This window comes from Lissotriton vulgaris, chromosome 8 (assembly GCF_964263255.1).
Source record: "Lissotriton vulgaris chromosome 8, aLisVul1.2, whole genome shotgun sequence".
Classification (NCBI taxonomy): Eukaryota; Metazoa; Chordata; class Amphibia; order Caudata; family Salamandridae; genus Lissotriton; species Lissotriton vulgaris.
Genome location: NC_141696.1, coordinates 1336554758 through 1336580116, shown reverse-complemented (window position 1 = coordinate 1336580116; position 25359 = coordinate 1336554758). Strand labels below are relative to the sequence as shown.

The 25359-nt window shown below is 43.5% G+C and overlaps 1 protein-coding gene across 1 annotated transcript in view; it reads right to left on the bottom strand.

The window, feature by feature from the left end:
* TRPC6 (transient receptor potential cation channel subfamily C member 6) overlaps positions 1-25359 on the bottom strand; it is an 844345-nt gene that overhangs the window by 306622 nt on the left and 512364 nt on the right. The window contains exon 4 of the mRNA XM_086935285.1: positions 21468-21632. Coding sequence (XP_086791411.1) covers positions 21468-21632 — 165 coding nt within the window. The remainder of the gene's footprint in view (positions 1-21467; positions 21633-25359) is intronic.

Here is a 25359-nt window from a genome sequence, read left to right as displayed (position 1 = left end):
GAACAATCATCTTTTAAAGAACTATCCGATCTGCCAATAAAAGGGGCATCTTTATCCATCTATCTATTTGCTCGTTCAGTTTGGTTATAGCCCTGCCGTAGTTGTCCCTTACTACCTGTTCTGGATCCCTATGAATCCATATGCCCAAGTATTTTACCGGGTCCGTTTGCCATTTTAGGGGGTATTCCAAACTTGGTTGTGTTGTGACCAGTGTCACTGGTATGACCACCGACTTGTCCCAGTTTATATGCAGTCCTGAATATTGTTCAAATCGTACATGTTCCCTGATGAGTGTGTTTAAATGCATATCAGGGTCTCGAGTGAAAAGCACCATATCGTCAGCATCGAGAGTTATGCTAAGAGGGCGAAGCTTAAACTGCAGAGCTGTCTCTGAGTGCCGTTGTCTGATCATACAGGCCAGAGGTTCTATGACCAGTGTAAACATGATAGGAAAGAGCGGGCAGCCTCATCTCCTGCCTCTTTGTATATCTATGGGATCCAACGTGTGTCCTTTTATTCAAACTCTAGCAGTGGGACCATTATATAATAATACTATCCATTTCAGGAACGGCTACGGGAAGCCCATTCTACGTAGCACTGTAAACATATACCCCCACTCAATCTAATCAAAGGCTTTCTCCGCCTCTAATAATGCCACAGCTGCTGGCATTTCTGGGTCTAAATGATGGTATATTGCAAATATTGTACGGAGATTATGAGACGTGGATCTATTCGGTACAAATCCTGCCTGGTTAGGCTGCACCAGCTTCTCCTGTAGGAGCTGTATCCTAGTTGCGATGATTTTTGCTAAGATCATAACATCGATATTGATTAAGAATAGTGGCCGATAGGAGTCACATTTTGTTAGGTCTTTACCCGATAGGGAAGGGCCACCAATAGGGCTTCCCTTAATGAAGTGGGTGGTTTACCTTCCTCATACGCTTCTTCGAACATCTCGGCTAAGTACGAAATTAGCAAATTCTGGTATACTTTATAAAATTCACCGGGAAGCCCATCCAGGCCAGATGCTTTGTTGTTTGGGAGGGAGTTTATGTTGTCTATAATTTCATCTTTAGTAATATGATGACTCAGGAATTTCCCATGTGTATCCGACAACCAGGCTATACCAACATCCTGCAAGTACTGATTTATTTCTACTGGGGTAACCGTCGTGTTTGTGTAATAAAGATGGCAGAAATAGTTTTGAAACAGTCCAAAATAGATTAAGTGTCATATAAGACGCGGTTGTGTTCGTCCACTATGTGTGTAATGAACTACGTCAATGGAGCCGGTTTTATTTTGCTTGATGAAGCCACCCAGGTCTACAACCCTCACCGTAGGTGCACGCTGTACATCTGCATGATTTGTATTTTTCTTTGTCTGCGGCTCGTGATTGATAATCGTCCATTTTCCCCCGTATTTGTGTTAGTAGTGCAGGGTCGTGCGTCCGTGTGTACTCTTCCTCAAGTTGCTGAGTTTCTATCAAATTCAGTTGTTGCTGAATGTCCTTCAGTATGCTGGCGTGCTTATTAATGCAGTGCCCTCTTATCGTGACCTTAAACGCTTCCCACAATACTCCTGCAGTATCCACTGTTCCTGAATTAAATAAAAAAAAGGCTGTTATGGCTTGATGCAGTTCACTATTAAACACAGGGTCTAATAAAGCGTCCCCATGTAACCTCCAAGTAAACTGTCTAGGCACGTTGGTAGGGATTTCTAATTGGAGACGAACTGGTGAATGATCAGATAGTGTTTTAGGTAGGTGTTCAATGTTCTTCGTCCATGTGCATGCATCCTGTGTAAGCAGCCTGTAGTCTATTCTAGACCATGTATTGTGTGTTGTCGACGTGCAGGTTCCTTCTCCACGTCTACCATGTCTTAGCCTCCAAACATCTGTCATATCTCATGTGTCCATGCCCTCCCTTAATGCCTTAGCAGTGCATTTTCAATAACGTTCATTTCCTGTCGACCTGTCCACAACTGGGTCTAGGCATATGTTGAAGTCACCTCCCCATATAACTGCTGCCCTGGGCATGTCTCTAAGTTTGGACCATATTGCTTCATAGAAATTGGGGTCATCAGTGTTCGGGCCATAGGACGTGATTATGGTCAATATCATTCCCCCAAAGTTCCCATGTACCATTACATATCTGCCCATATCATCTTTAACAGTAGCTATAAGTTGAAAGGGAGTGCCGCGTCTAATCAACAACATGACTCCAATTGCATACGTTGAGAATGAGGACGCTATTCCATATGTCGCACACCGCATGCCCACTCTATCCTCCATGTAAGATGTAATATGTGTTTCCTGGACACAGGCGACATCTATGCCATGTCTATCCAAGTATGCCAACACTCTGCGTATCTTCTGGGGATTTTGAAGTCCTCCAAAATTCCATGACAGGAATACCAATTTTTGGGGAATTCACGTTTGTGTCAGTCATTTCTATTTCTGCTCCTAACTCTAACCTCTCTCACTGTGATGTCCTTGTATTGGTAAGAAAGAGAAAAAACATATGTAACTCTGCTCAACGCCAACCGGAATTTTCCATACATTACCGATCCCCACCCACCACCCACTCCGCCCCTTCACATGCAGCGGAGACATTCCAGAAAAACACTGTTCAGCCCTACCCTCAAGTACTCCCCCGCCCACTCAAAAAGCAAAAAAGCAAAAATAAAGGAAAAAACAATGAAGAACAGTTGTGATTCACACTGAAGGGTAAGAGCTGCCAACCCTTTTCTTGTGGAAAAACCACATGGGTAAACGCCTCGTCAACTAGAATATTAGACAGTCGCCATTTATAATACTTCCGAATCCAACGAGCAGTGAGATAGAGAACAAAATCAAACTTCAGTTCCCTAATCCGGAGCCCCCCCCCCCCGAGAACATTAAAAATGTACATAAGCATTTGAGTCAATTTAAAAGCTTTGTCAAATCATTCGACTTATCTGGTCATTCATGTCTCCTGGACACAGCTATCAAGCCTCCTGCGATCAGATTAGTTCACGCCGGCATGGAGCAGCCTCTGCCCGCAACTCGTGGGGCAGTCTTTTGGCCCGGCGTCAGTCAGCCCGCAAGCCAGTGTAACCAGCAAAAAAAGCATCAAGCATTGCTGCCTGGACAGTTCTTTGGCAGTTCACCACTGTGCGTCCGTGTCAGTAGGCCCGCATGGGTGAAGACGTCCTGAACCCTTCACTATACGTCCGATGTGGTAGATTGGTCTTCCGGGTCTCCTTGTGGCGATCTCCTCCTGTGGTCTTCTGAATTTTCTGTTGGAGTAACTTTAACACTTCCAGAGGGTCATTGAAGATCCTAGACTTCCCCTTATCAGTAACCCTAAGTCTGGCGGGGTACAACATAGCATATGGTATGTTCAAGTCTCTTATTGTAACGAAGCTATGAAGTCAGGGTATAGGGGAATATCCATACCCTCGTGGTTCAGTTTGCCCATTTCTCTTGCCTTCCTGAGTGCTTGCTTCCTGTCCCTGTAATTCAAGAGCCGCGCAATAATCGGTCTTGGTCCAGCTGGCGGTTTCGGTGCCAACGACCTGTGCACTCTCTCTACAATGAAAATATCAGAGAATGTTTCACAGGGTAGTAGGGATATTGTTCAACAAATGTTTCCATGGGACCTGTATTCGTCTTCTCCGATACACCCGTGAGGCAAATGTTTTTTCTTTGGGACCAGGGCTCTAAATCTTCCACCTTCGCAGCCATGGCCGCAAGCTGCCTGTCCATCTGGATCTGTTTTGTGTTCATCTGAGCTTGATTGTCTTCAGCCTTGGAGATTCTGCACCCTGCCATATCTATCCTCTCTGTGTGTTTGTCTTTGCGCTCCAACATCCTATCGACTCTATACGTCAGTGAATCTATCTTTCCGTCTATATTGGACAGCCCAGTCTGAATCGTGGCAAACATGGCTTGGACCTCATCGTTCAACATGCCACTGTTGTGCGGCGTTTTAGGATCCGAATGAATTTTCCCGATTCATGCCCTTATATAGGTACAATTCACATTGCCCTAATATGGCCATAGAAATCAAGCCCTTATTTAGACATAGCCCATGCAGACCAAATACAGGCATGGCTACTTCTACCCGTACCAAATGTCACAACGATTTCTTGGAAAATCGGCTTAAGCAGTTCGGGAACTTCCCCTTGCTTGAATCTTGATTTGTCCAAGAACTCATGTACTTTGCAAAGAACGACTATTCCCTAGGGGTTCTTTCCTGACGTTATTATGCCTGACTTTACATCAAACTATGGAATTCCTAGACCGCTTTAAGGTATAAATATACCTTCACTTGCTCTTGCAAGCCACGGTGGTTCGGAGCAGTTCAACTATCAACTTGTTCGACGCAGCTCGCTACAGCAAGTGCTGAAGGAAGCCGACCCTCCAGCTGACGCACTGATCAAGAGGCTGCCTTTCTCTTGCCGAGAACCCAGCTCCAGTGTTTCCCAGCTTCCCTTGTGAGGTGTTGGGAAATCGAGTCCCAAGACAGAGATACCTGACCTCCTTCATTCTAACTAAGGTATGGAGCTGATTAGAACCTAGAGAAATCTTGGATAGATTCTTGGCAAAGAAAACTAAACCTATGCTACACAATACTTACTTCTTCCCGTGTACTAGACTTAGGTTAGGTACATTGGGGTAGGCGTATTTTAGAAGCACCAGTTGAGTACTTTTAGTCATTGTTATTTATGTATCTATTTTTATATCGCTTAGAAACCATACAATGCTCTGACAGTATTATTTTATAATATTGTTCTCGCTGTATGCAAATTCAAATTTCAAAGCTTTATTCGACATCAGTCATAAAGGCGTTTGCACCCTATCACTATACAATAAATACTAATCTACATACAAAAGAATTAAAACAAGAATTAAACATTTATAAGTCGAATACAATATGCTTTTGAACATTATTAAGGTCAACATTGATCTTTACTCACAAATAAAAACTCTATTAAAAATAGTCATCAATACAATACATCACGGCATTTTTCCTAGTAAAGTGCGTGTTCGGATCACCCAAGCCCAGGACAAGAACTTTGCAACAGCAATTACGAACAATGGAGAACAATCAGTCTCCAGAATTCTAAGTGCCGTCGCTTGGTTACGTGTCCCCATATTGAGGCAGACAGGTCTTATCCATTTATGCCGTGGGTTTGCATATAAAGGACAACAAAACAATATATGGGAGACATGCTCAACTTTATCTTTGCAGTGGTAACAATGCTCATCCCAGGATGTAGACCATTTCTTTTTAAACACGTTAACTGGGAGAGATCCAACTCTAAACTGAAAGTACAGTTTTCTGTCATGGGGCTTCTCAATCAAGTCCCAATATGCTTCACATAGAGGAGACATTTTTAAGTCCAAAAAACGTCTCGACATCGAACAGCTAGTACCTTTGGCAAAAGTTCTAAAATTCACCATCTCCCAATACATCTGTTTTAGCTCGGTCTTTGAGGGAAAACAAGACACATCTTGGTTACCCCACAGATGGTCTAGTTTTAGCTCTGTCAATAACCCTCGTAGTTCTTTCAACCAGGCTATTTTATGAAACTGGTCAAAATAATCTACATCTGTCAACGCTGTGGCATAGTGGGCTAGCTCCGGGGTCACCATTAACCGCCTCCAATATAACAGTGGACGCAACCTTGCTAGGTCCGCAATATTTTTCCTACCAAGATCCAGTTTTAAGGGAATAGTAGGCGTACTTTGCGGCACCCCTACCAAACCCCTAAGAAACTTATTTTCTGCTGTAGTCAGGTTTACTAGGTTACTAAATCCCCATAACTCTGAACCGTATAAACTGGCACTTATTGCTTTCATTTGATAGATCTCAAGCACACAATTTACCGGTTTAGTTAGAGAAGCTCTGTGTTTTAATAGTAATGCTCCTACTATTTGACTAAACTTTAGTACTGCAGTATCAGTGTGAGTCTTCCATTTCATGTTCCCCTGAATAGTTATTCCAAGGTAGGTAAAAGCATCTACTTGCTCAAGGGGTGTGCCTTTATAGGTAATTGTACCCTTAAATAGTGTTCGGCAGTTCATGCACATAAACTTTGTCTTGCTAGTGTTTAATTCTAAACCTCGCAAGTCACAGAACTCCCCAAATGCATTTACCACCTTTTGAAGACCGCTTGGTGTGCGTGATAAAATAAGCGTGTCGACCGCAAACATAACGACGGGAACACGCGAGCCAGCTATTGTTGGGGCATCAGAGGGGGACATTCTCAGAAAGTCTACTATGCCATTTATGTATATCGAGAACAGTGTGGGCGCTAGTACGCAACCTTGCCTCACCCCGCGCTCTACCGGGAAGGGCTCAGTTACTTCTCCCTGCGACCCCATCTAATTTTGACATAGTTGTTTTCATGCAATCGAATAATGAGTGTGAGGAGTTCCTGGCTAATCCCTGCGTCGGCTAAGACTTTCCAAAGCTTGTCCCTAGGGACCAAGTCAAAAGCTGACTTTAGGTCCACAAAGACTGCATACAAAGGACCATTTTTTAGGGTGACATTCCTCCAATACAAAGCAATAAAGTAAAAAACCTTGTCTATAGAGCTTGTCAAAGGACGGAACCCTGCTTGGTATGGAGACAGAATATTATTTTCATCAATCCATACTTGGAGCTTGTTCTGAACCATACGACCCATCAGTTTCTGGGCAGAATCTATAAGACTGATAGGTCTATAGTTACAGGGAAGGGATTTATCCCCTTTTTTAAAAACAGGTATAATTTCCGCTCCTTTCCAGGACAGGGGAACTTCACCACCTATTGCCAAAGCATTGGCAAGCCAAGAAAAGTATTTACACCATGCATTTCTATCATTTAAGTAAACATCTGCCGGTATACCATCCATGCCAGGCGCTCTTCCCCCCGTTACACAGTCAAGGGCAAGACTTACATCCTCTTCATTAAATACATTGTACTTGAAATAAACAGTTGGTGGCAGAGCTTCACAAGCTAGCGATTGATTACGAGCATATTGTGGTTTAAATAATTCTAACCAATCATCGACGGCAACATGGTTTTGGGGAGAGGCAGCCGACCCTCCCCTACCCCACTTTACCTTAGACCAAAATACCTTTGAGTCTTTGGCCGCACATGCAAGTTTAAGCTCGCACCATAATTCCTCGTCTTACCGCTTCTTTGCTTGCTTTTGTGTACATCTGTAGACGTCCCTAGCTTCTCTTACAGCAGCAGCATTCCCCAATTTGAGTGCTCTACTAAGTTTGTGCCGTGCCTGTCTACAGCTTTTGTCATACCACCCCTGACAACTTTGGTGTTTTTTACCCTTGTTACTACTTGCTGGTTTTAAAAAGAATGTTTGAAGTGTAAGAAAAAGTTTGTTGTGGGCCTCCATCACAATGTCTCGGAAGTTGGTGTTACGTGAGAGTGAGTTTAGGTGGTTTACTTCCTCTCCTACTACTTTCTTAAGTTCGTCTAGCTTCCCCTCATCCTCTACTAGCTTTCCCCATTTTAGATGGCGCTGATTATTTGAACTTACTAGATCCAGGGACACCCTTTCATCTTCTGGACTTCCCCCCCTTTCCTCTATGTAGGGCTTGAAGACCATGCACAGCGGATTATGATCGCTTTCCATTCTTTTCACTACGGACATGTCTATCAGTTTATTCCAAGCCCTGATATCTATCAGGAAATAATCAATTCTACTGCATGCCCGCCCATTATCAAACGTGTTGTTTCCAGCACGATCAGAGAGTGTGCGACCATTTGCGGCTCTGAGCCCTCTGGCTAGACAGAGGCTCTTCACTTGAATAGCCACCGTACTCCATCTTTTGACTGCAGCAATCTCAAGCTGGGGGATGCCCCATTTACTGTCCTCTTCCTCAGCGAGAAATTTATCCTCCTGTCCCAGGGGTTCGAAAGTAGTGTTTAGATCCCCCCCAATGATAATAAACTGTTCTATGGGCAGGGATTCCAGCTCCTGTTCAAGGACCTTTATTACTTCTGAGGTCTTTCCCCCTTTAACCCCCCCTAGCGTATATATTAAAAAGGGCTAGGCCTTCACCATTGTTCCATCTAATAATGACTGACAGAATATCCCCAGTAGGAAGCATTTTTTGTTTAATCGTACAATTCAATGATTGACGAATCCAGATCAGCATACCACCTGAAGGTCTACCTTTACCATTTGCCACTGCAGGGATGAAAAAATTGAGGTACCCCACCCGGTGCACAGAACTTAGTGACCATGTTTCTTGGAGTAATATAATATCATACAGGTCAGTGAAGGCACACCAATCAGGTGATGTATGCATTATACTTTGCAGTCTGCATTACGATTGTAGCACTTCACTTTTTTTGCATGAGAAAGAAGACTGTTCAATAAACTTTCTATTGAAAACGCCCGTCTCTCTATTTCTCTGCAACTCTGTAGAAACGAAGCATGAACGATTGACTAAGTGAAATACTTATCTATTATTTCCGCGACTCTAGAGATACATTTCTTATTCTTGAGAAACAAAGTTGTCATGTTTATGCGGTTGTCAGAAACTAATTCCTTCTTGTGAATTTGAGAAAGTTTCTAGTGACCTCTGAGCTAGCTGGCACTCACTATTAAGTTTATTATATTCGATAGAGAACTAGTCGACCTCAGTCCTACATCTAATCTATAGGATATGTTAGTCCAATGCGCAGAGCCTATTGGGAATATAGGAACTACACTACACCACCAGTTGCTCCTGCCGTGGATTTCGTCGACGGTTGGCTCTCTGACCCTTGGTCAGACTGTTTTTTAGTTTGGTCAAAGGTTAGTTTGGGCTGTGTGCAGTCGAGTTTTCCCATAATGCCAGCGTCTTCGGTCCACCTCTATGATGGGTTAAAATGTAGTGGTATATAGCTTGCGAGTAGGTGGTGACCTCTGTATTTTATTGTCTAACTTTTATGTTTTTCAGCAATCTGTTTCCAATGCGGATCCCTGATATGGTTCTCAACTATTCTCCGGTCTGGGACTGCACAGAGGGTGACCCTATATCCTGCGCCCTATTTGTGCGCACCTTCCCGAAAGAGAACCAGGTTACGCTCCAAGTATCCGCCTGTCTGCGTCCCTCTGCACGCTTGCCTGTGCTCTTTCAGACCACTTTCTCAAGAATGGAGGCGCCTCTTTGTGCACGTGGTTTGCAATTTCAAGAGAGCACCTATAGTTCTACTCTGGGCACCACCGCACTCTACACAGGAGAAGGGGCTGTGCAGAGATGAAGCCCAGGTCCCAATAATGCACCATGTGGGTCTTAGCACACCAGTCCTTGTGCTATCCGGGAGGTAGCATTCACTACAGCCATTGAGGTCGGGCAGTTCAGTTAGTCCAGGCCCCCACGGTGTGCCTCACCACGAATTCAATATGTGCGTGTAGGGGAGGGGGGTGCGGTAAAGGCAGCCCTGGAGAGCAGCACAGTAAAATCAGCCTGCAACCTCCATTTGATTCCGCCAGTCCCGCTGCCTCACCTCTCACGCTGCTGTTTCTTCAGCCAAACGGCCTACTACCACAAAGAGAAATGCCCCCCGCAGACAGAGTCCCTTGTTGAGTGTCTCCACTAATTTCAATGGTGGCCAGCGTCTTCTCGCACTATATCTGGTTCACACGCCTCAGGAACTACACATGCCCCTAGTGTCATACTATGCAGAGTGGCGCTCCTGCTCAGGACATCATTCTGGCCACTCACCGGCTGTACTTTCTGGGCCACGTATCTCTCCCTGAGCGGCCCGAGCACTGCCCCAACGCCGCGTTACGTGCTGTGCATCTCGGACTGCTTGCCACTGCAGTCCAAGGCTGTAGTTTCGTTTTTACACGCCAAGGCCTTTCCATGTCGGATCTCTCTCCCCAAGAGTTTTGATTTCGCGGGGGCAGTATTTCAGTTCTCAAAGGTGCCGATGCTCGCCTCACACTCCACTCATTGTATTTTGCTATCGGGTGTCATGAATACAGGATTCCTGAAGGATATTGTCGGAGTCTGGAGAGGAGCCCATTCAAAACGCGACCATCGCTCTCCGTGGCTAGCTCGGCCCCCCCAGGACACACACATTACTTACTCGCTAAATGGAAACAACATTTTTTATAGGCATGTACATTTGCGCAAAATCTGTATCTGAAGGTTATAATAGAAGGAAAAATGCATTTGTTTTTAATATTAGTAGACTCTGGGAGAACTGTGTAAGACTATAGCATCTATAAAAAAGGCTCAACTGCATAAGGCTAATTCACAAGGGAATGTTAATAAAGAGTTTTATAAAGGCATCTTGAACAGTGTTTTGAATAGCATTAATCTTCTGGGATCTTGCAATGTTCCTGGGTGGTCATGTTTGGAGTCCAGTTCTAAACTGAATGTCTGATGTTGCAGCCTGAAGAGAAGTACTCACTGTAGGAAAATCCCTCTTTTTTCAAGCTTGCCCTCATTGTTTTGGACTGATGCTACTAGTTTTTTGTCTCGGTGCACTGGGGCTCTGCTACCAAGGCCCAAGTGCATATGCTCTGACCCCTAAAACATGTTGATAATAGATAGAATCCAAAATGGTATTTTAACTTACCTGTACGTCCCTAGCATATGGTACAAAGTGTACCCAGGGCCTGTAGGTTAAATGCCACTAGTGGACTGCAGCACACATTGTGCCACCACGAGAATGACAGAGCAAAACATGACTGCAGGCCTACAGCTCTATCCAGTCTGTGCAGTTCTAAAACTGCAATTTCAACCTGCAAGATTAACTCCTGTTAGCATGCCTAAACCTTCCTTTTAAATATTAATCAGTCACCCCTAAGTAGACAGGCAATTTCAATAAGGCAGGTGCATGGCATTTTAAAGTAGGACATGAAAAGGCTAAATGTAAAAGATTTCCTTACAGTGACAATACCCCCAAATACTATAGAAGGTTGAGATGTTCCCTAGGAAAGCATTGAGATATAGTATTAACATTAACTAATGTTATCTCCACTTATGAAGTTTGTTCTTGGTCTTTAAAAAAATATTTATCCCAAGCCCAATTCATTGTTCGGATTTGTACTAAATATTTTGCAAAAGGTACTTTAAAGAGCAACCTTATACCTGCCATTTGCCTCTACAAGCCCATATGCATGAGTGTTCAACTGTCACCCTGGTGCTGAATATCGCATTGATGAGGTGTGAACTTGCTCGCAGAGCTGAGAGAAAGGCCTTGGGTGTGGGGAAGTGGTCTATTCCTCCGACAGGATGGCCATCTGGGCTGTCTCCAGGAACTTAACTTCAAAGAAGCCGAAGGTGTCAGAGGCAGATGTAGATAACACCTGGGCTTGTCCCTTTCTTTGTGTCCTAGTCAGCCCCGTACCAATCCCAGTGGGGAGGATCTACCCCTAGAACCGGTTTTGGGTGACCACAGATTAGGGACCATTTATTTCCCTGGCCATATCTCAAGGGTAGGCACAGGAGCTATGCACAGGGGAAGGAAGTTTCTGCCATGTTGGAATTAGGTGGAGAGGGACACTGTGGGATTGTTTACCGTAGGGCAAAAAGTCACTACTGCAAAAGTGGGTAGGGATACCACTAGAATCATTTTCTCTATTGGCTAGGGAAAGGCCAGGAATCACCCCCACCCACATGCTAGTGCCAGGCAACCTTCCAGAAAACCCTACTGGACCTGTGAAAGACAGATGAAGTACTGCCCCTGCTGTTGAGACCTTTGAGGAGGCTGAAAGACTGGTTCTGCTCCCACATGTCACCAGGACAAAGAAATTGACTCCAGGGGTCAGTTGGCTGACTTCCTAATAATTTACAGGGACACCAAAGCTCCAAGAGCTCTGGACAATGATGATGGCTTCTGTTGGAGTGAATCCTGCCTAACCCTAAAACTTAGGACTTAGAAACATTCTACAAGCTTTTTATCTGGAGAAGCATTGGGAGACCAGGTCCCGGGAGAACTGGCCCGGGTTACCCAAGAGTGTGCATCACCACTAGCCTTACATTGCCATAGCTCCTGCTACATTCTTCTCTCGATGCCAGAACCTGTTGACGCAGAGCCCTTCTCCAGTGCACTTTCATCAATGCCCCCATTAAAGGATATTCAATTGATGCCAAAAACCTCTAGGGTGCGAAAACGTGAACCCCTTCTGCCAGGTGTTTCCACGCCTAAACCACAAGTTTCGTCTAGATGCAGGAATCCATTGACATTGAGCTCCTTCTCTTAAACACAACACACTGCCTGCTTTCACTGAGGGCTGTTAACATCAGGATGTGACTTTCCATTGGGATAAATATGGTCCTTTTAGCTGCCCCATACTCCATCTTGGTCATATAATGAGCTTACCATTGACCCAGTGTTATTTTGTGCATTAAAGTATTCTCTATTTCTATATATTGGAGTAGGATTTTATTTTGTTCAGTTTCAACTTTTTAACAAATGTTTTGGTACTTGTAAATGCTTTACACAATTTCTTAGGTGAAGCCTGTCTGCTCTGTGCCTTAGCTACCAGGGGTTGAGATCAGGTTTGAATTTCTGAACCCTTTACTGGACCTAACGAATAGTGCCAATATTACTTGTGGTGGGATACCATCCACCACAACTAATAATCCACTTTTTTCGCTCTCACTACTGAAGAACATGTTGATAAAAGCTCTATTATACCTTATATTAATGCAACTGTCTTGCCCTACATTATTTTAAGCCTTAGCAGGAGCCCAGCCATGCTAATCTAAGAGTATCAGACCAGAAGGAAGATCACAATTTTACTGGCCCCCTCACTCGGTCACTCTTAGCAACTGACTCTTCTTTGCTGCTGTCAAAAGACCATGGGCTCTTCATCTCATTCTTAGCACTTCCTTCCAACATCTGCTCATCAAGCTCTTACTCTGATGACCAAAGAACCTTAAGAATCATCAAACTCCTCACAAGATCATTGTCTTTCTCAAGGTGACCCCAACACAACAGGTCCCTGCCACATATCTGTCTCCCAAGTTCTGCACACCCAGCTCAAGTTATCTCAGTAGATCATTATAGTTGTCATGAAACAACCAACACAGTTTTCCTACAATATCCGTCACCCAGGTTCCACATCTGAGACACCCTTGGGTTCTTTGACCACAGGTTCAGACTCCCTGAAGAAGTCAACTATGAGTTCTCGTCTTTAAACATTTTATACCAGGCTTCTACTATAACACAAGTTCAAGATATTCCTTTCCAAATTCAGTTGACATGTTTTCTGGTAATGTTGAGGTGTAGTGCTAGTTTCAATTATCTAGCAGACACAGGTACAAAAATAAGTTCTGTCAATGGAGGGATTTGTGTCAACTTTTCCTCTGATTCATAAATGTAACCTAATGCACACAGGTTTGGAGACTCACACAGCTTTGGGGACCCAAGCTTTACAAGATGTCTTAAAGGTATGGGCAGTGCTATTGACACATGGTCTGATATTTGAAGGTATATATTGAACGATTTGTCATATGCACTCACCCACTTATTGATTGGGTAGGCATAATTCATTTTTCTTAACAAGACTATGGCAAACCAGGGAAAGGGCCCTTTCTCCATGCCGTAAGGGACGAGAGGAAATCTCACGAGGGAGTACACCCTCACATGTGTAAAACACTAAATTACGATAAGTAAATGTAAATGTGTAAATGTAAATGTGTTTGTATTTATATATCGCCTTCTACCCAGAGGTCTCGTAGCGCTGTATTCATACCGCTGTGGAACCCTTCCTGGCTTTCCAGTGAGATGTCTCTCCTTGGATGCGTGGGTGAAGATCACGTTTCCTCTAGAATAGACCCTGTTAAGGTGCGAATGGGAAGTTCAACTGTGAAGAGACCCACTGGGAAGTGGGAAAGGAAACAATTCAATTTGTTTTAATTACCCTCACACACCCTAGTGGTGTCATGCTTCATCATTGGGTCACCCTGACGCCTAAAAGTCAGGGTGGGCTCGACCGTGTTTCAAGGAGCTCTTGGTAATAATGTGACCACAGGGAATTAAAGATTTAAAAAACGCAGGCCGATCCCGGTATCCCTTTATTCTTGAATCTGCTAGGGATATTAAAAACGTGAAAAATGAGGGGTCAATAGGAGTATTGATGGTCCTATGATCCTAATGCCAACATGTTTCAGTCCTGCATGGGCCTTAATAGGTCCTGGACTTTCTTCAGGGCAACAAAACACCCTCCCTGGAGAATGCTGAATGAGATTACCTATACTACTATTTGTATAAGGGCAGGTAGCTGCTCCGTATTTCTTTACAAAAAGATCATTTATCTTTTTAAATTCCTCTTCCCACTCCATTTGTGGATACAAACAAAAACAAGAAAGGAAATCATAGTGTATCATTCACTGAATACATTTAGATGCTTCCCAAGTGTGGTGTGCTTGCTGATGCACCTGTGCTGTCAACACGGTGTAAAAAATACATCCTCCATCATTCTTATTTGGTATGTGGTTTTAACACTTGTTTAATTTTACCACACTCACATAGGTGGCAAAATATGGTGTTGGGGCGATCATTGTCGCATACTGTCATTATCCACATTTTTGTGCGTGTACAATCAAAGTGAATTCAGCCCGTGTCACTCAAACTCATCAGCACAATGCTGCTATCAGTCGCAGTGTTTAGCCATTCGTACTTCTCATTCACACTACCCCTTACCCCGCTGCAGGGCACCTCACAGCTTCAAGGGTTAGCCCTGTAGTCACACACTGCGTGGTGATAACAGATGACCAACAGAAAAAAAAATAAAAAAAAATGCGAGAGTTTTAAAAACAGCAATGCACATGTCAAGGTGGACGCGCACATACCTGTGTTACAGTGAGTCATGACCAATGGCCACTGTTAGTTACAACATCAAGGGTCCTGCCCACTCTGTAACCTACTTGGTGTGGGTCCCCGGGCTTTTGCATGTAACAAACGGAGGAAGAAGTTTAAATGTACCTTCCCAGCAAGGGGAGGCTGATCGCTCCGCTTACTGGGTGCGGTCAAACTCGTGCGTCATGTAAATGACACATGCAAATCACGTCATACATTTCCAATGGATGCTGGGAACTGTAGTTATTACCATCAGCTCTCGTCCCAATCATGAGTGCCACAAATATTAAAAGTACATGTGAAGTTAAAATACCAGGATCGGCCTGCGTTTTTTTAATCTTTAATTCCCCCTGGCCACATTATTACCAAGAGATCCCTGTAACACGGTCGAGGCCACCCTGACTTTTAGGCGTCAGGGTGACCCAATGATGAAGCATGACACCACTAGGGGGTAATTAAAACAAAATAATTGTTTCCTTCCCCACTCCCTAGTGGGTCTCTTCACAGTAGGACTACCCATTGGCACCTTATCAGGGTCTGTTATTGAAGAAACGTGGTCTTCACCCACGCATCCAAGGAGTACTTATCATGATTTAATAATTTATTTCTCACCCATTTAGCTGTACTTAGAATCCTGCTGCACACTCTCTGATTTGAATTTGTGCAATTTCTTTTTCGAATGAAACTCAGTCTTCTTTAGGGCAACAATTTATTGATTTTTTTGTCTTTTTTCAGGTATGGTGCTGACATTTTTATTGAGACTGTGAGAATATGGATTAATAATTAGGGTGTTTGTTAGATCTCCCCAAATAAAATGAAACTGTATTAGGTCTAGTTAGGTTACTTTAATTTAAACCTTAGCTCTGTCCTGGGTAGGTAAGGAACAGAGCAGTAAGGCTTAGCTTAGAGAAACAATTGTAAAGCATTTAGCCATACCAGCACAGTTAGTAAGTTGAAAAGACAAAACAATTAAAAATCTGCTCTAAATTATAATTTTTTATTGAGATTTACTGAGCAAATAGACAACCAAACAACAAAAATTGGATTCAGGAACTGGAGATATGATTTGTAGCAGTTTTAGGGATTTCTAATGCCAAAAAGTGCAAAGCATCAACCTTGAGTATCTGGTTGTGCTATGCCGGGTCACAGTCAAAAGTTAAGGCTGACCATTGATAATTATTCTGCTGAATTTACTTTTATTTCAGTGGGACTGGCAGGGCAGGCTGATTTCCACAGAAGTGATGTGCTGCTTGGCATTGGCCCTGGTGAAATCCTCCACTTTGGGACTTATAAACTTGTCTGGAAAGCACTCAGCTTTCTCCAGTGAAAACCAGCCATCCGAGTCCAACTGGGGATGTGTTGTGGGAATCTGCAGTTTGGCAGCAGTCCATTGGTAGACTCTGGTTCTTTTGTGAAAAAGTTCAGAAAAATGCAATGTGTCCAGTTTTACAATCTTGAGGGGGAAAGAGTACACTCTAACACCAGCCAAGGGTTTGGGATATTTTGGTCGCCATCTGGTAAGTTAGGACTCAATCTCCCAGAAACCACCTGCAAGTTCCGGGGCAAAACCAGTTATAACTGTTCAGCTGGGCTCTTCTTTGTTATGTCACTTCCTGGAGATGTAACACTGAACAATTCCACAGGCTACCTCTCCATCCAACACCCATCAGAGTGTCTAGAGAAATAAGGAACTGTCCCTGTATAACCAGATCTGGGACAAGGCTTCCCCTCACAGCACTGGTTGTGCTCTGGCTACTTAGACAATGACAGGGACAGGCCTGGGTGTGAATTATATCTGCCTGTGACAGGGACTGCCCCTTTGAAGATGGTGCATTTGCTGGCCACATCGCCCAAGCCATCCTGTCACGAGTACGTCACACCTCCTCCCAGCCAAGAGCCTTTTGATTAGGCCTGGAAGGAGCTCGCAGAGTTTCACACTGTGGAATTCTGTGGGTTATGGAAAATCTCAGCCAGATTCCACAGTGTTCCGTGAGCAGCTGAGTATATTGCTGGGCTGACGGCCACCCAAAGAATAGAGCCCTTTATAAAGAAAAGAGGCATTTTTATTAGCAAGTATATCTTCTGCCATAAGATGGCAGAATATACCAGTGTATGATAAATACTACCCATTTAACAAATTTGCTATTTATTTATACAGAAACTGAAAATGAAATAATTTACAGTTTTTTTTCCAAGCTTGAACAGGGTATTGATTCCTTTTCCTCCTCAGTTTGCAATCCCAATGAGACAGAGGAAGTACAAGAAGAGGTGGGCAGTGGCAGGCAGTTCATCGCGATCTCGCCCCATGAAACATTATGTCCCCTCCCGTTGGGCTGATGATCTTCGGATGAGAGCCACTGCCGAACTCCACATTCCCCATCACCTGCAATACCCAAGTGCCTCTAAGTGCTACCGTTCACTGCAGGATGGTAAGATATAGATAATATGCGGGAGCTCTATTGGCCATCATGTACCCTTCATCCCCTCTGGGTGGGTACCCATACCTCACATAAGGGGTTTTGCCAGCTCCTTGTCCCTTTGGGCTTGCAGGATGGGAAGACAAAGCAAGATGAGCATCTAAGCGGCCCTTCCAGCCACTACAAAGAAACTTGGAAACTGCCAGTATCAGCCCAACGGGTAGTGGAAGAACCCTCTGGGAACAGCACCCTAGCCCCCTACCCTAGCAGACGCCACTACCATAGGGGGCACACCAGCCACCCTCCTTCTCCGGCAGAAGCAAGGAAATGATGGCCTTACCCCGTAATGCAGCAGAGGCAGTGGCACCTAGCCTCTTCACAACAATAACAGTTGTTTTGTCTTGTACTACCCTAGCCACATTTTTAGAGGGTGGAGGATGTTTTCCTGACACCTTTGTGATTGGCCAACAACACAAACCACCTGCACGGCCCTCAGGTGCCCCTGCACCCTGGATCAGGAGATGTGGGCAGGGACATGAGGACATGGGGAGGTACAGAGTGAGTGGATTGAGACAGTGTCTGGAGTCAGGGACAGTGAAAGGGAGGGGTAGGTAGCAACAGGCAGAAAGTGTCACCACTCCCCATGCCCTGAAATAGAACATTCCACCCCCAATACCTCACAGGCCCTGAACGCTTAGGAATAACTAGTTTCTTCTTTGGATAGTGTTGTGGGATGGAACAAGAACAAGACGACATCAGTTAGACTTTAAGCCTACACAAGATATAGTAAATCCGGGGACCAGCCATTGAGTGTGAGTATAGAGCAGGCATGCATCGCTAAGCATCAAAGAACGCGCAGTGCTTACCTACCATCGAATCCAGTAGTTCTATGTATTTCTAAACATCGCCATCAACCTTCATGTTATGTTTCATAAGGTACCCCAATATAGGCGTGGGTAGTCCCCTAGCCCTTCACCTACATTTGCCATACCATTACACTACATAACGTGTTTTGGTATTGACCTTTTACCTAGTTAAGCGCTGCATAAATGTCACGTGGTTTTCCCCGAAAACTAGCCCCATTAATTATGCATAAGGAGTCACAAAATCACAGCAGGAATATCATTTTCTGCGTAAGAACTATGTATAAGGGTCATCCAATGCCAACATGACACAGCAAGGTAGAAGCCCCTGAGGGTACCTTTTGGGTATATATACACCATATTTTTGCCAGGGCAGGCAAAGGAGAAAGACTTCCATGCGGACACGAGACGCTGAGGTTCCTGCACAAATACACTCCAGCTCGCAGTGGTCTGACATCCCTCATGGAGTGTCCATCTCAAGACCAAGGTGGGGCCTCTCAATCCAAGAAATGGGGTTGGCTTCAGACTAGGGGATGCTTGGCTCTACACCTACATACATGCTAGGTACACGTAGGTACATCTAGTTAGGGTTGCATTGTAGGAGTATGCATTATTATTGTCATGTATTTATATGCTTGTATATATTCATTGTTTTAGTACTATGGTGGAAATCACCATCCATTTACTCTGTTGTTGCTGAATATCGTTTATATCTGTATCCGTCTTATAGTTGCTTCAGCACACCTATTTTGCACTAGAATGACGGTGGTTCAATAAATGTTTATTGAAAACATCCCCACCGTTTATTCTGTCTATCTCTGAGACAAAAAGTGAGCATGAGTGACTGAGAGAAAAGTACTGTACTGTTTCCACGATCCCCGATGGGACAGAGTTTTCATGTCTGATAGTTGCCAGGAACTATTCTTTCCTTGGTAAGAGGAGTTTACAGTGGCACTGTAAGCCAGCTCGGTATACAAGGGAAGATACCGGGTGGAGGTGTCTAGGATCAGTCTGGACACCAATTCCACAGTGTATATGATCTAAATGTTCAGATCCTATATAGGTACATAGGAACTACACATCATTAGTTTATCTGCCCGACGTCCCCCTCCATAACTCATGAGGTGAGGAAACTGAAACCTCCCCCTCGCCACACCTCTTGGCAGAATTAAAGGAAGTCAGATCAGATCACGTCTCTCTCTGAAAAATTTAATAAAGTGCCGGTGATCTGTAACCCTCACATGTTGGGGCGGGGAGTGGAGCGTTTTGGTTGTAGGAGCAGGGAAGCCTAGGTGATGCTGATCAGAAAGTAGAAGAAGGGGGAGGGAATATGAATGACGTTTCTCTCTCTCTCTCAGAAGCAGGCTGTCTTCTAGGCAGTTTGGAACAGCTAAGCAGCTAGTAAGGGGTAGAATCAGGCGATGCCTCCTCACCTCCAAGAAGCTGGCTGTCAGGCAAACACCAGCTCTGGTTGCACAACAGTCTTCTGAGTCCTCTGCAGAGCTCTCCCTTACATGGTCGTAGAGCAATTGGAACTGTAATAACACAAGGGTCAGTGGTTTCTACTTTTTTTAGTTGAAAGCAGACTGTTTGTACTTGCCTAACTGGTTCGAGTGATTCTTCTTTTTAGTGTCAACTGCAGGCTCTTCTCCAGGAAAGGCCCTTGTGTAGATCGATGTTTCTCAAAGCAGGGTATTTTCCCTCCTGGAGTACTGACAACAGAGGCACAAAGTGTAATCAGGGAATGACTGTAGGCTGGTCTCACCTAAGAGGTACCTTCGCCTTGCACACAATGTTTGTAGTCCTACTATTCTCATCCACCATCATGCAAATTACTCAAAGGGAGCCTTGTTTCCTCTTCCCTTATTTCAGAGTCTAGTTCTCCTTCCTCCAACTTCAGGAATGTTAGCACTACACTTCAGCTGTCTGAGAGAACAACTCCACCTTCATCTTGTGCAAAGGCCAGGCTAGATGATTCGAAAATGGATCCTGCATGTCCTCATTACTCTGGCTCTCTCATACACTCCATGCATGTGCCACCCAGACCACGCACACAAATATCCACAACATACACTTGAGATGTTAGCATTAGGATGTGGGTAAACAATAGACTGTAAACTGTACACAAGTTGTCCAGAAGGCTTACACTCCCATGACACAGCTGAAAAGGTCTGCGCATAGCTACATATTAACAAATTACACTGTGCTGCCAACACTGCTCTATGTGCAAAACCCATCGCAGGGGCAGTAGTCCATTGTCTATTCAAGAAATTGACATTTGTGACAAGGGACAGACCTAGGCCTCTGCTCACATAATAAATTATAAGAGATCTAGGCCCCCCACCAATAAAAGGATACCCTATGCACATGGGTGGACACTTAGGGCAGGGGAAAACAGCTGTGCACCAAGCAGGGGGCAGTCCAGTGTTTAATTTGTGCTGGTGGTTTCCGGTACTCGGCACCAGCACTCAATTGTCGGCACCTGCTCTAGTGACTGTCCACCACATAGTGGCGCTGTCTTATGCATTTTGAGAGGAGCACAACAACTGTGTTTATTAAGTCACTATACATTCAACATTAATAATATCAGCCTCCCATGCCATTATTATAGCTTTGCGTGCACTGAAATACTCTGAATTCTCACAGTGTGATGGTTAGGTATGATGTTGGTACTGACCTTGGCAGCGCTGGCAGGGTATGGTTGGGGTAAGCTTCAGTGAGCTTCCGAGAAGGGCCCTGGCACTTCATTTTCTTTTACAAATTAAGCACTGGCCAACAATTAGCATCGCTCACATTTTGGAGGGCGCTCTGCATCCCCCAAACTCTAAATGCCACACTATATCTGAATTGTCAGCTGTATGACGCTGTTCACATCTAGGTTTCTGAAATTACCCCGGGCATGACTTTAACACAGAAGTAGTACAGTGACATTTACTGTCGTCTTGATTATTCCAGCAGCCAACAATTGTCTGCTCGATGTGGGAGAAAGGTCAGGGTGAAGCGGAACCTGGAGGTTGCACAGACTGTAAGCACGCTTGTTGTATAAAGTACTTAAGGTTAATGAGAATCGAACCAAATGCTCCAGATTGTAGAAACTCCTACCGCAAAGCCAAACTACAAGAACTGACAGTAGAACAGAATAAACAACAGAAATCCTGGCAGGGTGTCGGTAAACTGTTCATTTTATTCCATTAATGAAATCTAATGTTGTCGGTAGTGATAATTGCAGAGTAATTACGCATAAACAGATGAGCTGCTCAACCTTTCAGAAGTGAGTCACTACCTCCTGACTGGTAAACAAAAACATGACTTCTTTTTTGATGCTGGAAAGGAACATGCAGAACAGCACATCCGAAGGGCAGATAGTATCACTGTAAACTGACCTTGCTGCACGGCGCCACCCAGTACACCACGGAGAGAAAGGGCAGCCCCACAGCCACGGCCAGCACGACGAGGCATTTCACTGCAATGGTCTGCTGGCGGAGGCCCGAGATGTTCTCGTACCAAATAGAAAGGAGCTGCTGCTGACAGTTCGGATGCGCTACAAACTGCAAGTGAGAAATGAAAGACGACTAATTACACGACCAGGAATCATTTGTAAAACAGTAGTGCATGACATAAAATGAAAACAGCATTTCTAAAAGAACATCATAAGAACTTTATTCATGCAACGTTCCACCTGCACGTCACCTCCAGATATTTTGGGCAACATGCATCAACCTATTTAGGAAGTGCAAACGGTGCGAATCGGTAAATTCGGCCGTTTGCGATTCCTAAATAGGTTTTTGGAATGCATGAAATATTTTTGGTAAAATCGCTATTTTTAGCGAATTCCAAAAATGCGATTGCTTTTACGGAATCGCAAAATTGCGATTCCTTAAAAGCAATGCATGATTAGTTTTAAAATTGCGAATTCGCAATTAGGCGGTGCAAATCACCACGAGGGTGAACCTCGTGGTAATTTGCGAAAAAGTATTAAAATGCTCAAATTAGCATTTTAAACACTGTCATGTTACTGACACACATGTCCTTAGGACATGTGTGTGTGAAACAAGCACTTTAAAATACATTTCACCCCCCTGCACCCATGGAATGCATTAACATTTTGCGAATCGCTAATTGAAATTCGCAAAATGTCAATGCCTTCCCATTGATTCCTATGGGCCTTTTGGCCCATAGAAATCAATGGGAATTGTGAATTCGCAAATTAGAATTCGCATAATATTTGCGAATCGGTAAAAATAGCGATTTTTACCTGATCGCAAAAATTATGCGAATTAATTGATGCATCTCGTTTTGCGATTCCTTATTTGCGATTCCCTAAATTTCGCAAACGAGGAATCGCAAAACCGGACTTTGGTGCATGTGGCTCTTTGTCCTTGATATTTGGATGGACAATGTTTCTGTAGTCTATTTCGACATATCACCCATTAATGCACATGCACACTCTGTAGAGTGAAAAATGCAACACACATATAATATGAATAACATATCTTCAATTTAAAAACATCTAATGTAGGTTAAAGTAGCCATTTATATTTTGGACAGCTGCTTCCATTTTCGCACTATGAGCCACAGGGTGACATTTTTTCAGTAAGAGACGGAGCTGGCAGAGATCAGCATTGAGTCAGATGGGCAGAAGTGCTGTCTACAATCCAGGGACTGAGTTTTCTGTTGTTGCTGTAATAGAGTGCAAGTAATTAATCACACTGGTGTGCGCATTCTTCTACAGAAATGCACTTTTATGGATTTATGTATGGTGTGCATATGTACGTTTTACATTGTAATGCTTTTACTGAAAAGCTTCCTACTTCAAGTTGTTGAATTTGAATTTAGATGGATGGACACATTTCATTTGATGCTAAGTACATACCTCGTGCAGTTCCTACCTCATAGGGTTTTATGTGGTAGAGGTGTTGGGTAACATTCTGATAATGTATCTCAAATGAAGAGGACTGTGGGTGATCACCGAGGGGACAATAATTCAACTTGTCTCTGTTGATCTTGAAAAAGATGGGACTATCAGGTACATGCATCAATCTCGGCATTTGCGATTCCTTAATTGCGATTTTTAAGGAATCGCAATTAAGGAATTGCAAATGCCTATGCATTAAGAAATCGCTAAATAAATTGCGATTTCTTAAAATTCCTTAATTGCGATTAGCATTTTGCGAATCGCAATTAAGGAATCCCTTCCCATTCATTCCTATGGGCCTAGAGGCCCATAGGAATGAATGGGAAGACAATCTCAATTTGCGATTCGCAATTAGCTAATCGCAAATTGAGATTGCGATTTCAAGGGTGCAGGGGTGTCCAAAGGACACCCTGTTGCACCCCTGAAATCAAACAATGCACATATGTTGTGTACACACATGCCCTAAGGGCATGTGTGTGCACAACATGAAAGTTAGAAAAAATGCACAAAATTGCATATTTCTAACATTTCTCAAAATTACCATGAGGTCCAACCTCATGGTAATTTTTTCTCTCTAATTGCGAAATCGCAATTTTTTTCAGTTTCATGCATTGCTTTTAAGGAATCGCAAAATTGCGATTCCTTAAAAGCAATCGCACTTTAAAAAAGCGCAAAAATAGCCATTTCTTCACTTTTAGGATAATGCATCCCAAATAGCGATTTGGGAATCGCAAACGGCCGAATTTTGCGATTCGCACCGTTTGCGATTCCTAAATCGCTTGATGCATGTGCCTGTATGTTTTTTCTGATTTGCTAGAAGTTGGATCTTGCTCAGATGAAGGGTTGAAGGCAATCCCGTATGTTGGGTCCAGGTATGGCACATTCCAGTCCTCCAGTGGTTGCATTAGAGTATCATTATATTTCCATCAGATATTCTGACGCAGACCATAGATTATAAAATGAGGTGTTAAAGCATGCTCTACTGCTGAAAGATCTAGGGCGAAACGTCGCATAGGCTTTGCGGCTCATTACTGCTATTTTGAATTATCATATATTTCCTCTTTTTTGTTTCCAAGTTTTTAAATTATATATGTTCATTTCTTTAAGTGTATGATCCAAGTTTAAATGCACATTTATTAATATTGTTATTCATTCCAATGTAATAATTAATTCTGCTTGAATATCTATATTCAAGCTTGATTATGTACGGTTTTGAATTGCCTTTGCAGTGATTGTTATTGAATAACAAACAATTCTTCATGGAAACAGATGGCCTGACTTCTCATTTATTGTTTTTAAACAATAAACAATATTTTGCAGAAAGTAAGTGAGGGTTACTACTAATTGTTTATTTTTAAAACATTCAACAAGGTTCAGACAGAATAGATATACTAGAGCAGGGTGGTATGAGAAAGAGAGAAACTTCATACTAGAAATGCAAAACTGTGAGTCATACAAAGCTGTACTAGCCTTTCCTTGCTGATATGATGGGGAAGACACATCTAGCTTTCGCTCGGCTTATCTGCAGACTTTCAGCTGCAGATGCAGCTTTTCCTGTTCCTTTCTGAATATTTATTCTATTTGTAGGATGTGGCACCTTTTGGCTAAAGTTCCCTAAACATTTGCTTTCTCCTTAGACCTTTTTCCTGACATGGTGTCACCAACTTAGATGCTTTGGGCACTTTGCTAGTGCTGATCAGTGTCAAAGTGCAAGTGCTCCCTGTTTAAAGTATAATGGTAACTGATTGTCCATGATTAGTATGTTTGCCTTACTAGTAAAGTCCCTAGTAAAGTGCACTATGTGTGCCAGGGCTAATGATGCAAATGCTACTAGTGTGCCTTCAGCACTAATTGTGCCACCCACACAAGTAGCCCTTAAAGAGAGAAACTCAGGCCTGCCACTGCAGTGCCTATGCTCAGTTTGGTAAACTGCCATGTTGTTCTGACAAGTGCACCCACTTGCCAGACCTCTTCCCTTTCTATGCACATCAGACACCCATATGGTAGGTCCAAGGTACCCCCTGGGCAGGGTGCAGTGTATGTGAAAGGTAGGAAATGTAGTAAGGTGTGTACCATGTCCTGATAGTGAAATACTCTCCATTTCGTTTTTCACAGTTGAAAGGCCATCTTGCCCATAGGACAGAATGGGGAGGTTGTGTAATATGTTTTCCAGCCTATCTTCCAAAGACTTAAGATGGAGTGGTTTTAAGAACGGAGTGCTAGGGTTAACTCTATTTGCTTCTTCATGAAAAATTAATGAGTTTATTTATTTTATTTATTTATTTGCAGGTTTGTACCGCGCTGGCTTCGACTCCCGGAGGAGTATCTCTGCGCCTTTGGTCTCTACAACATAAGTTTTA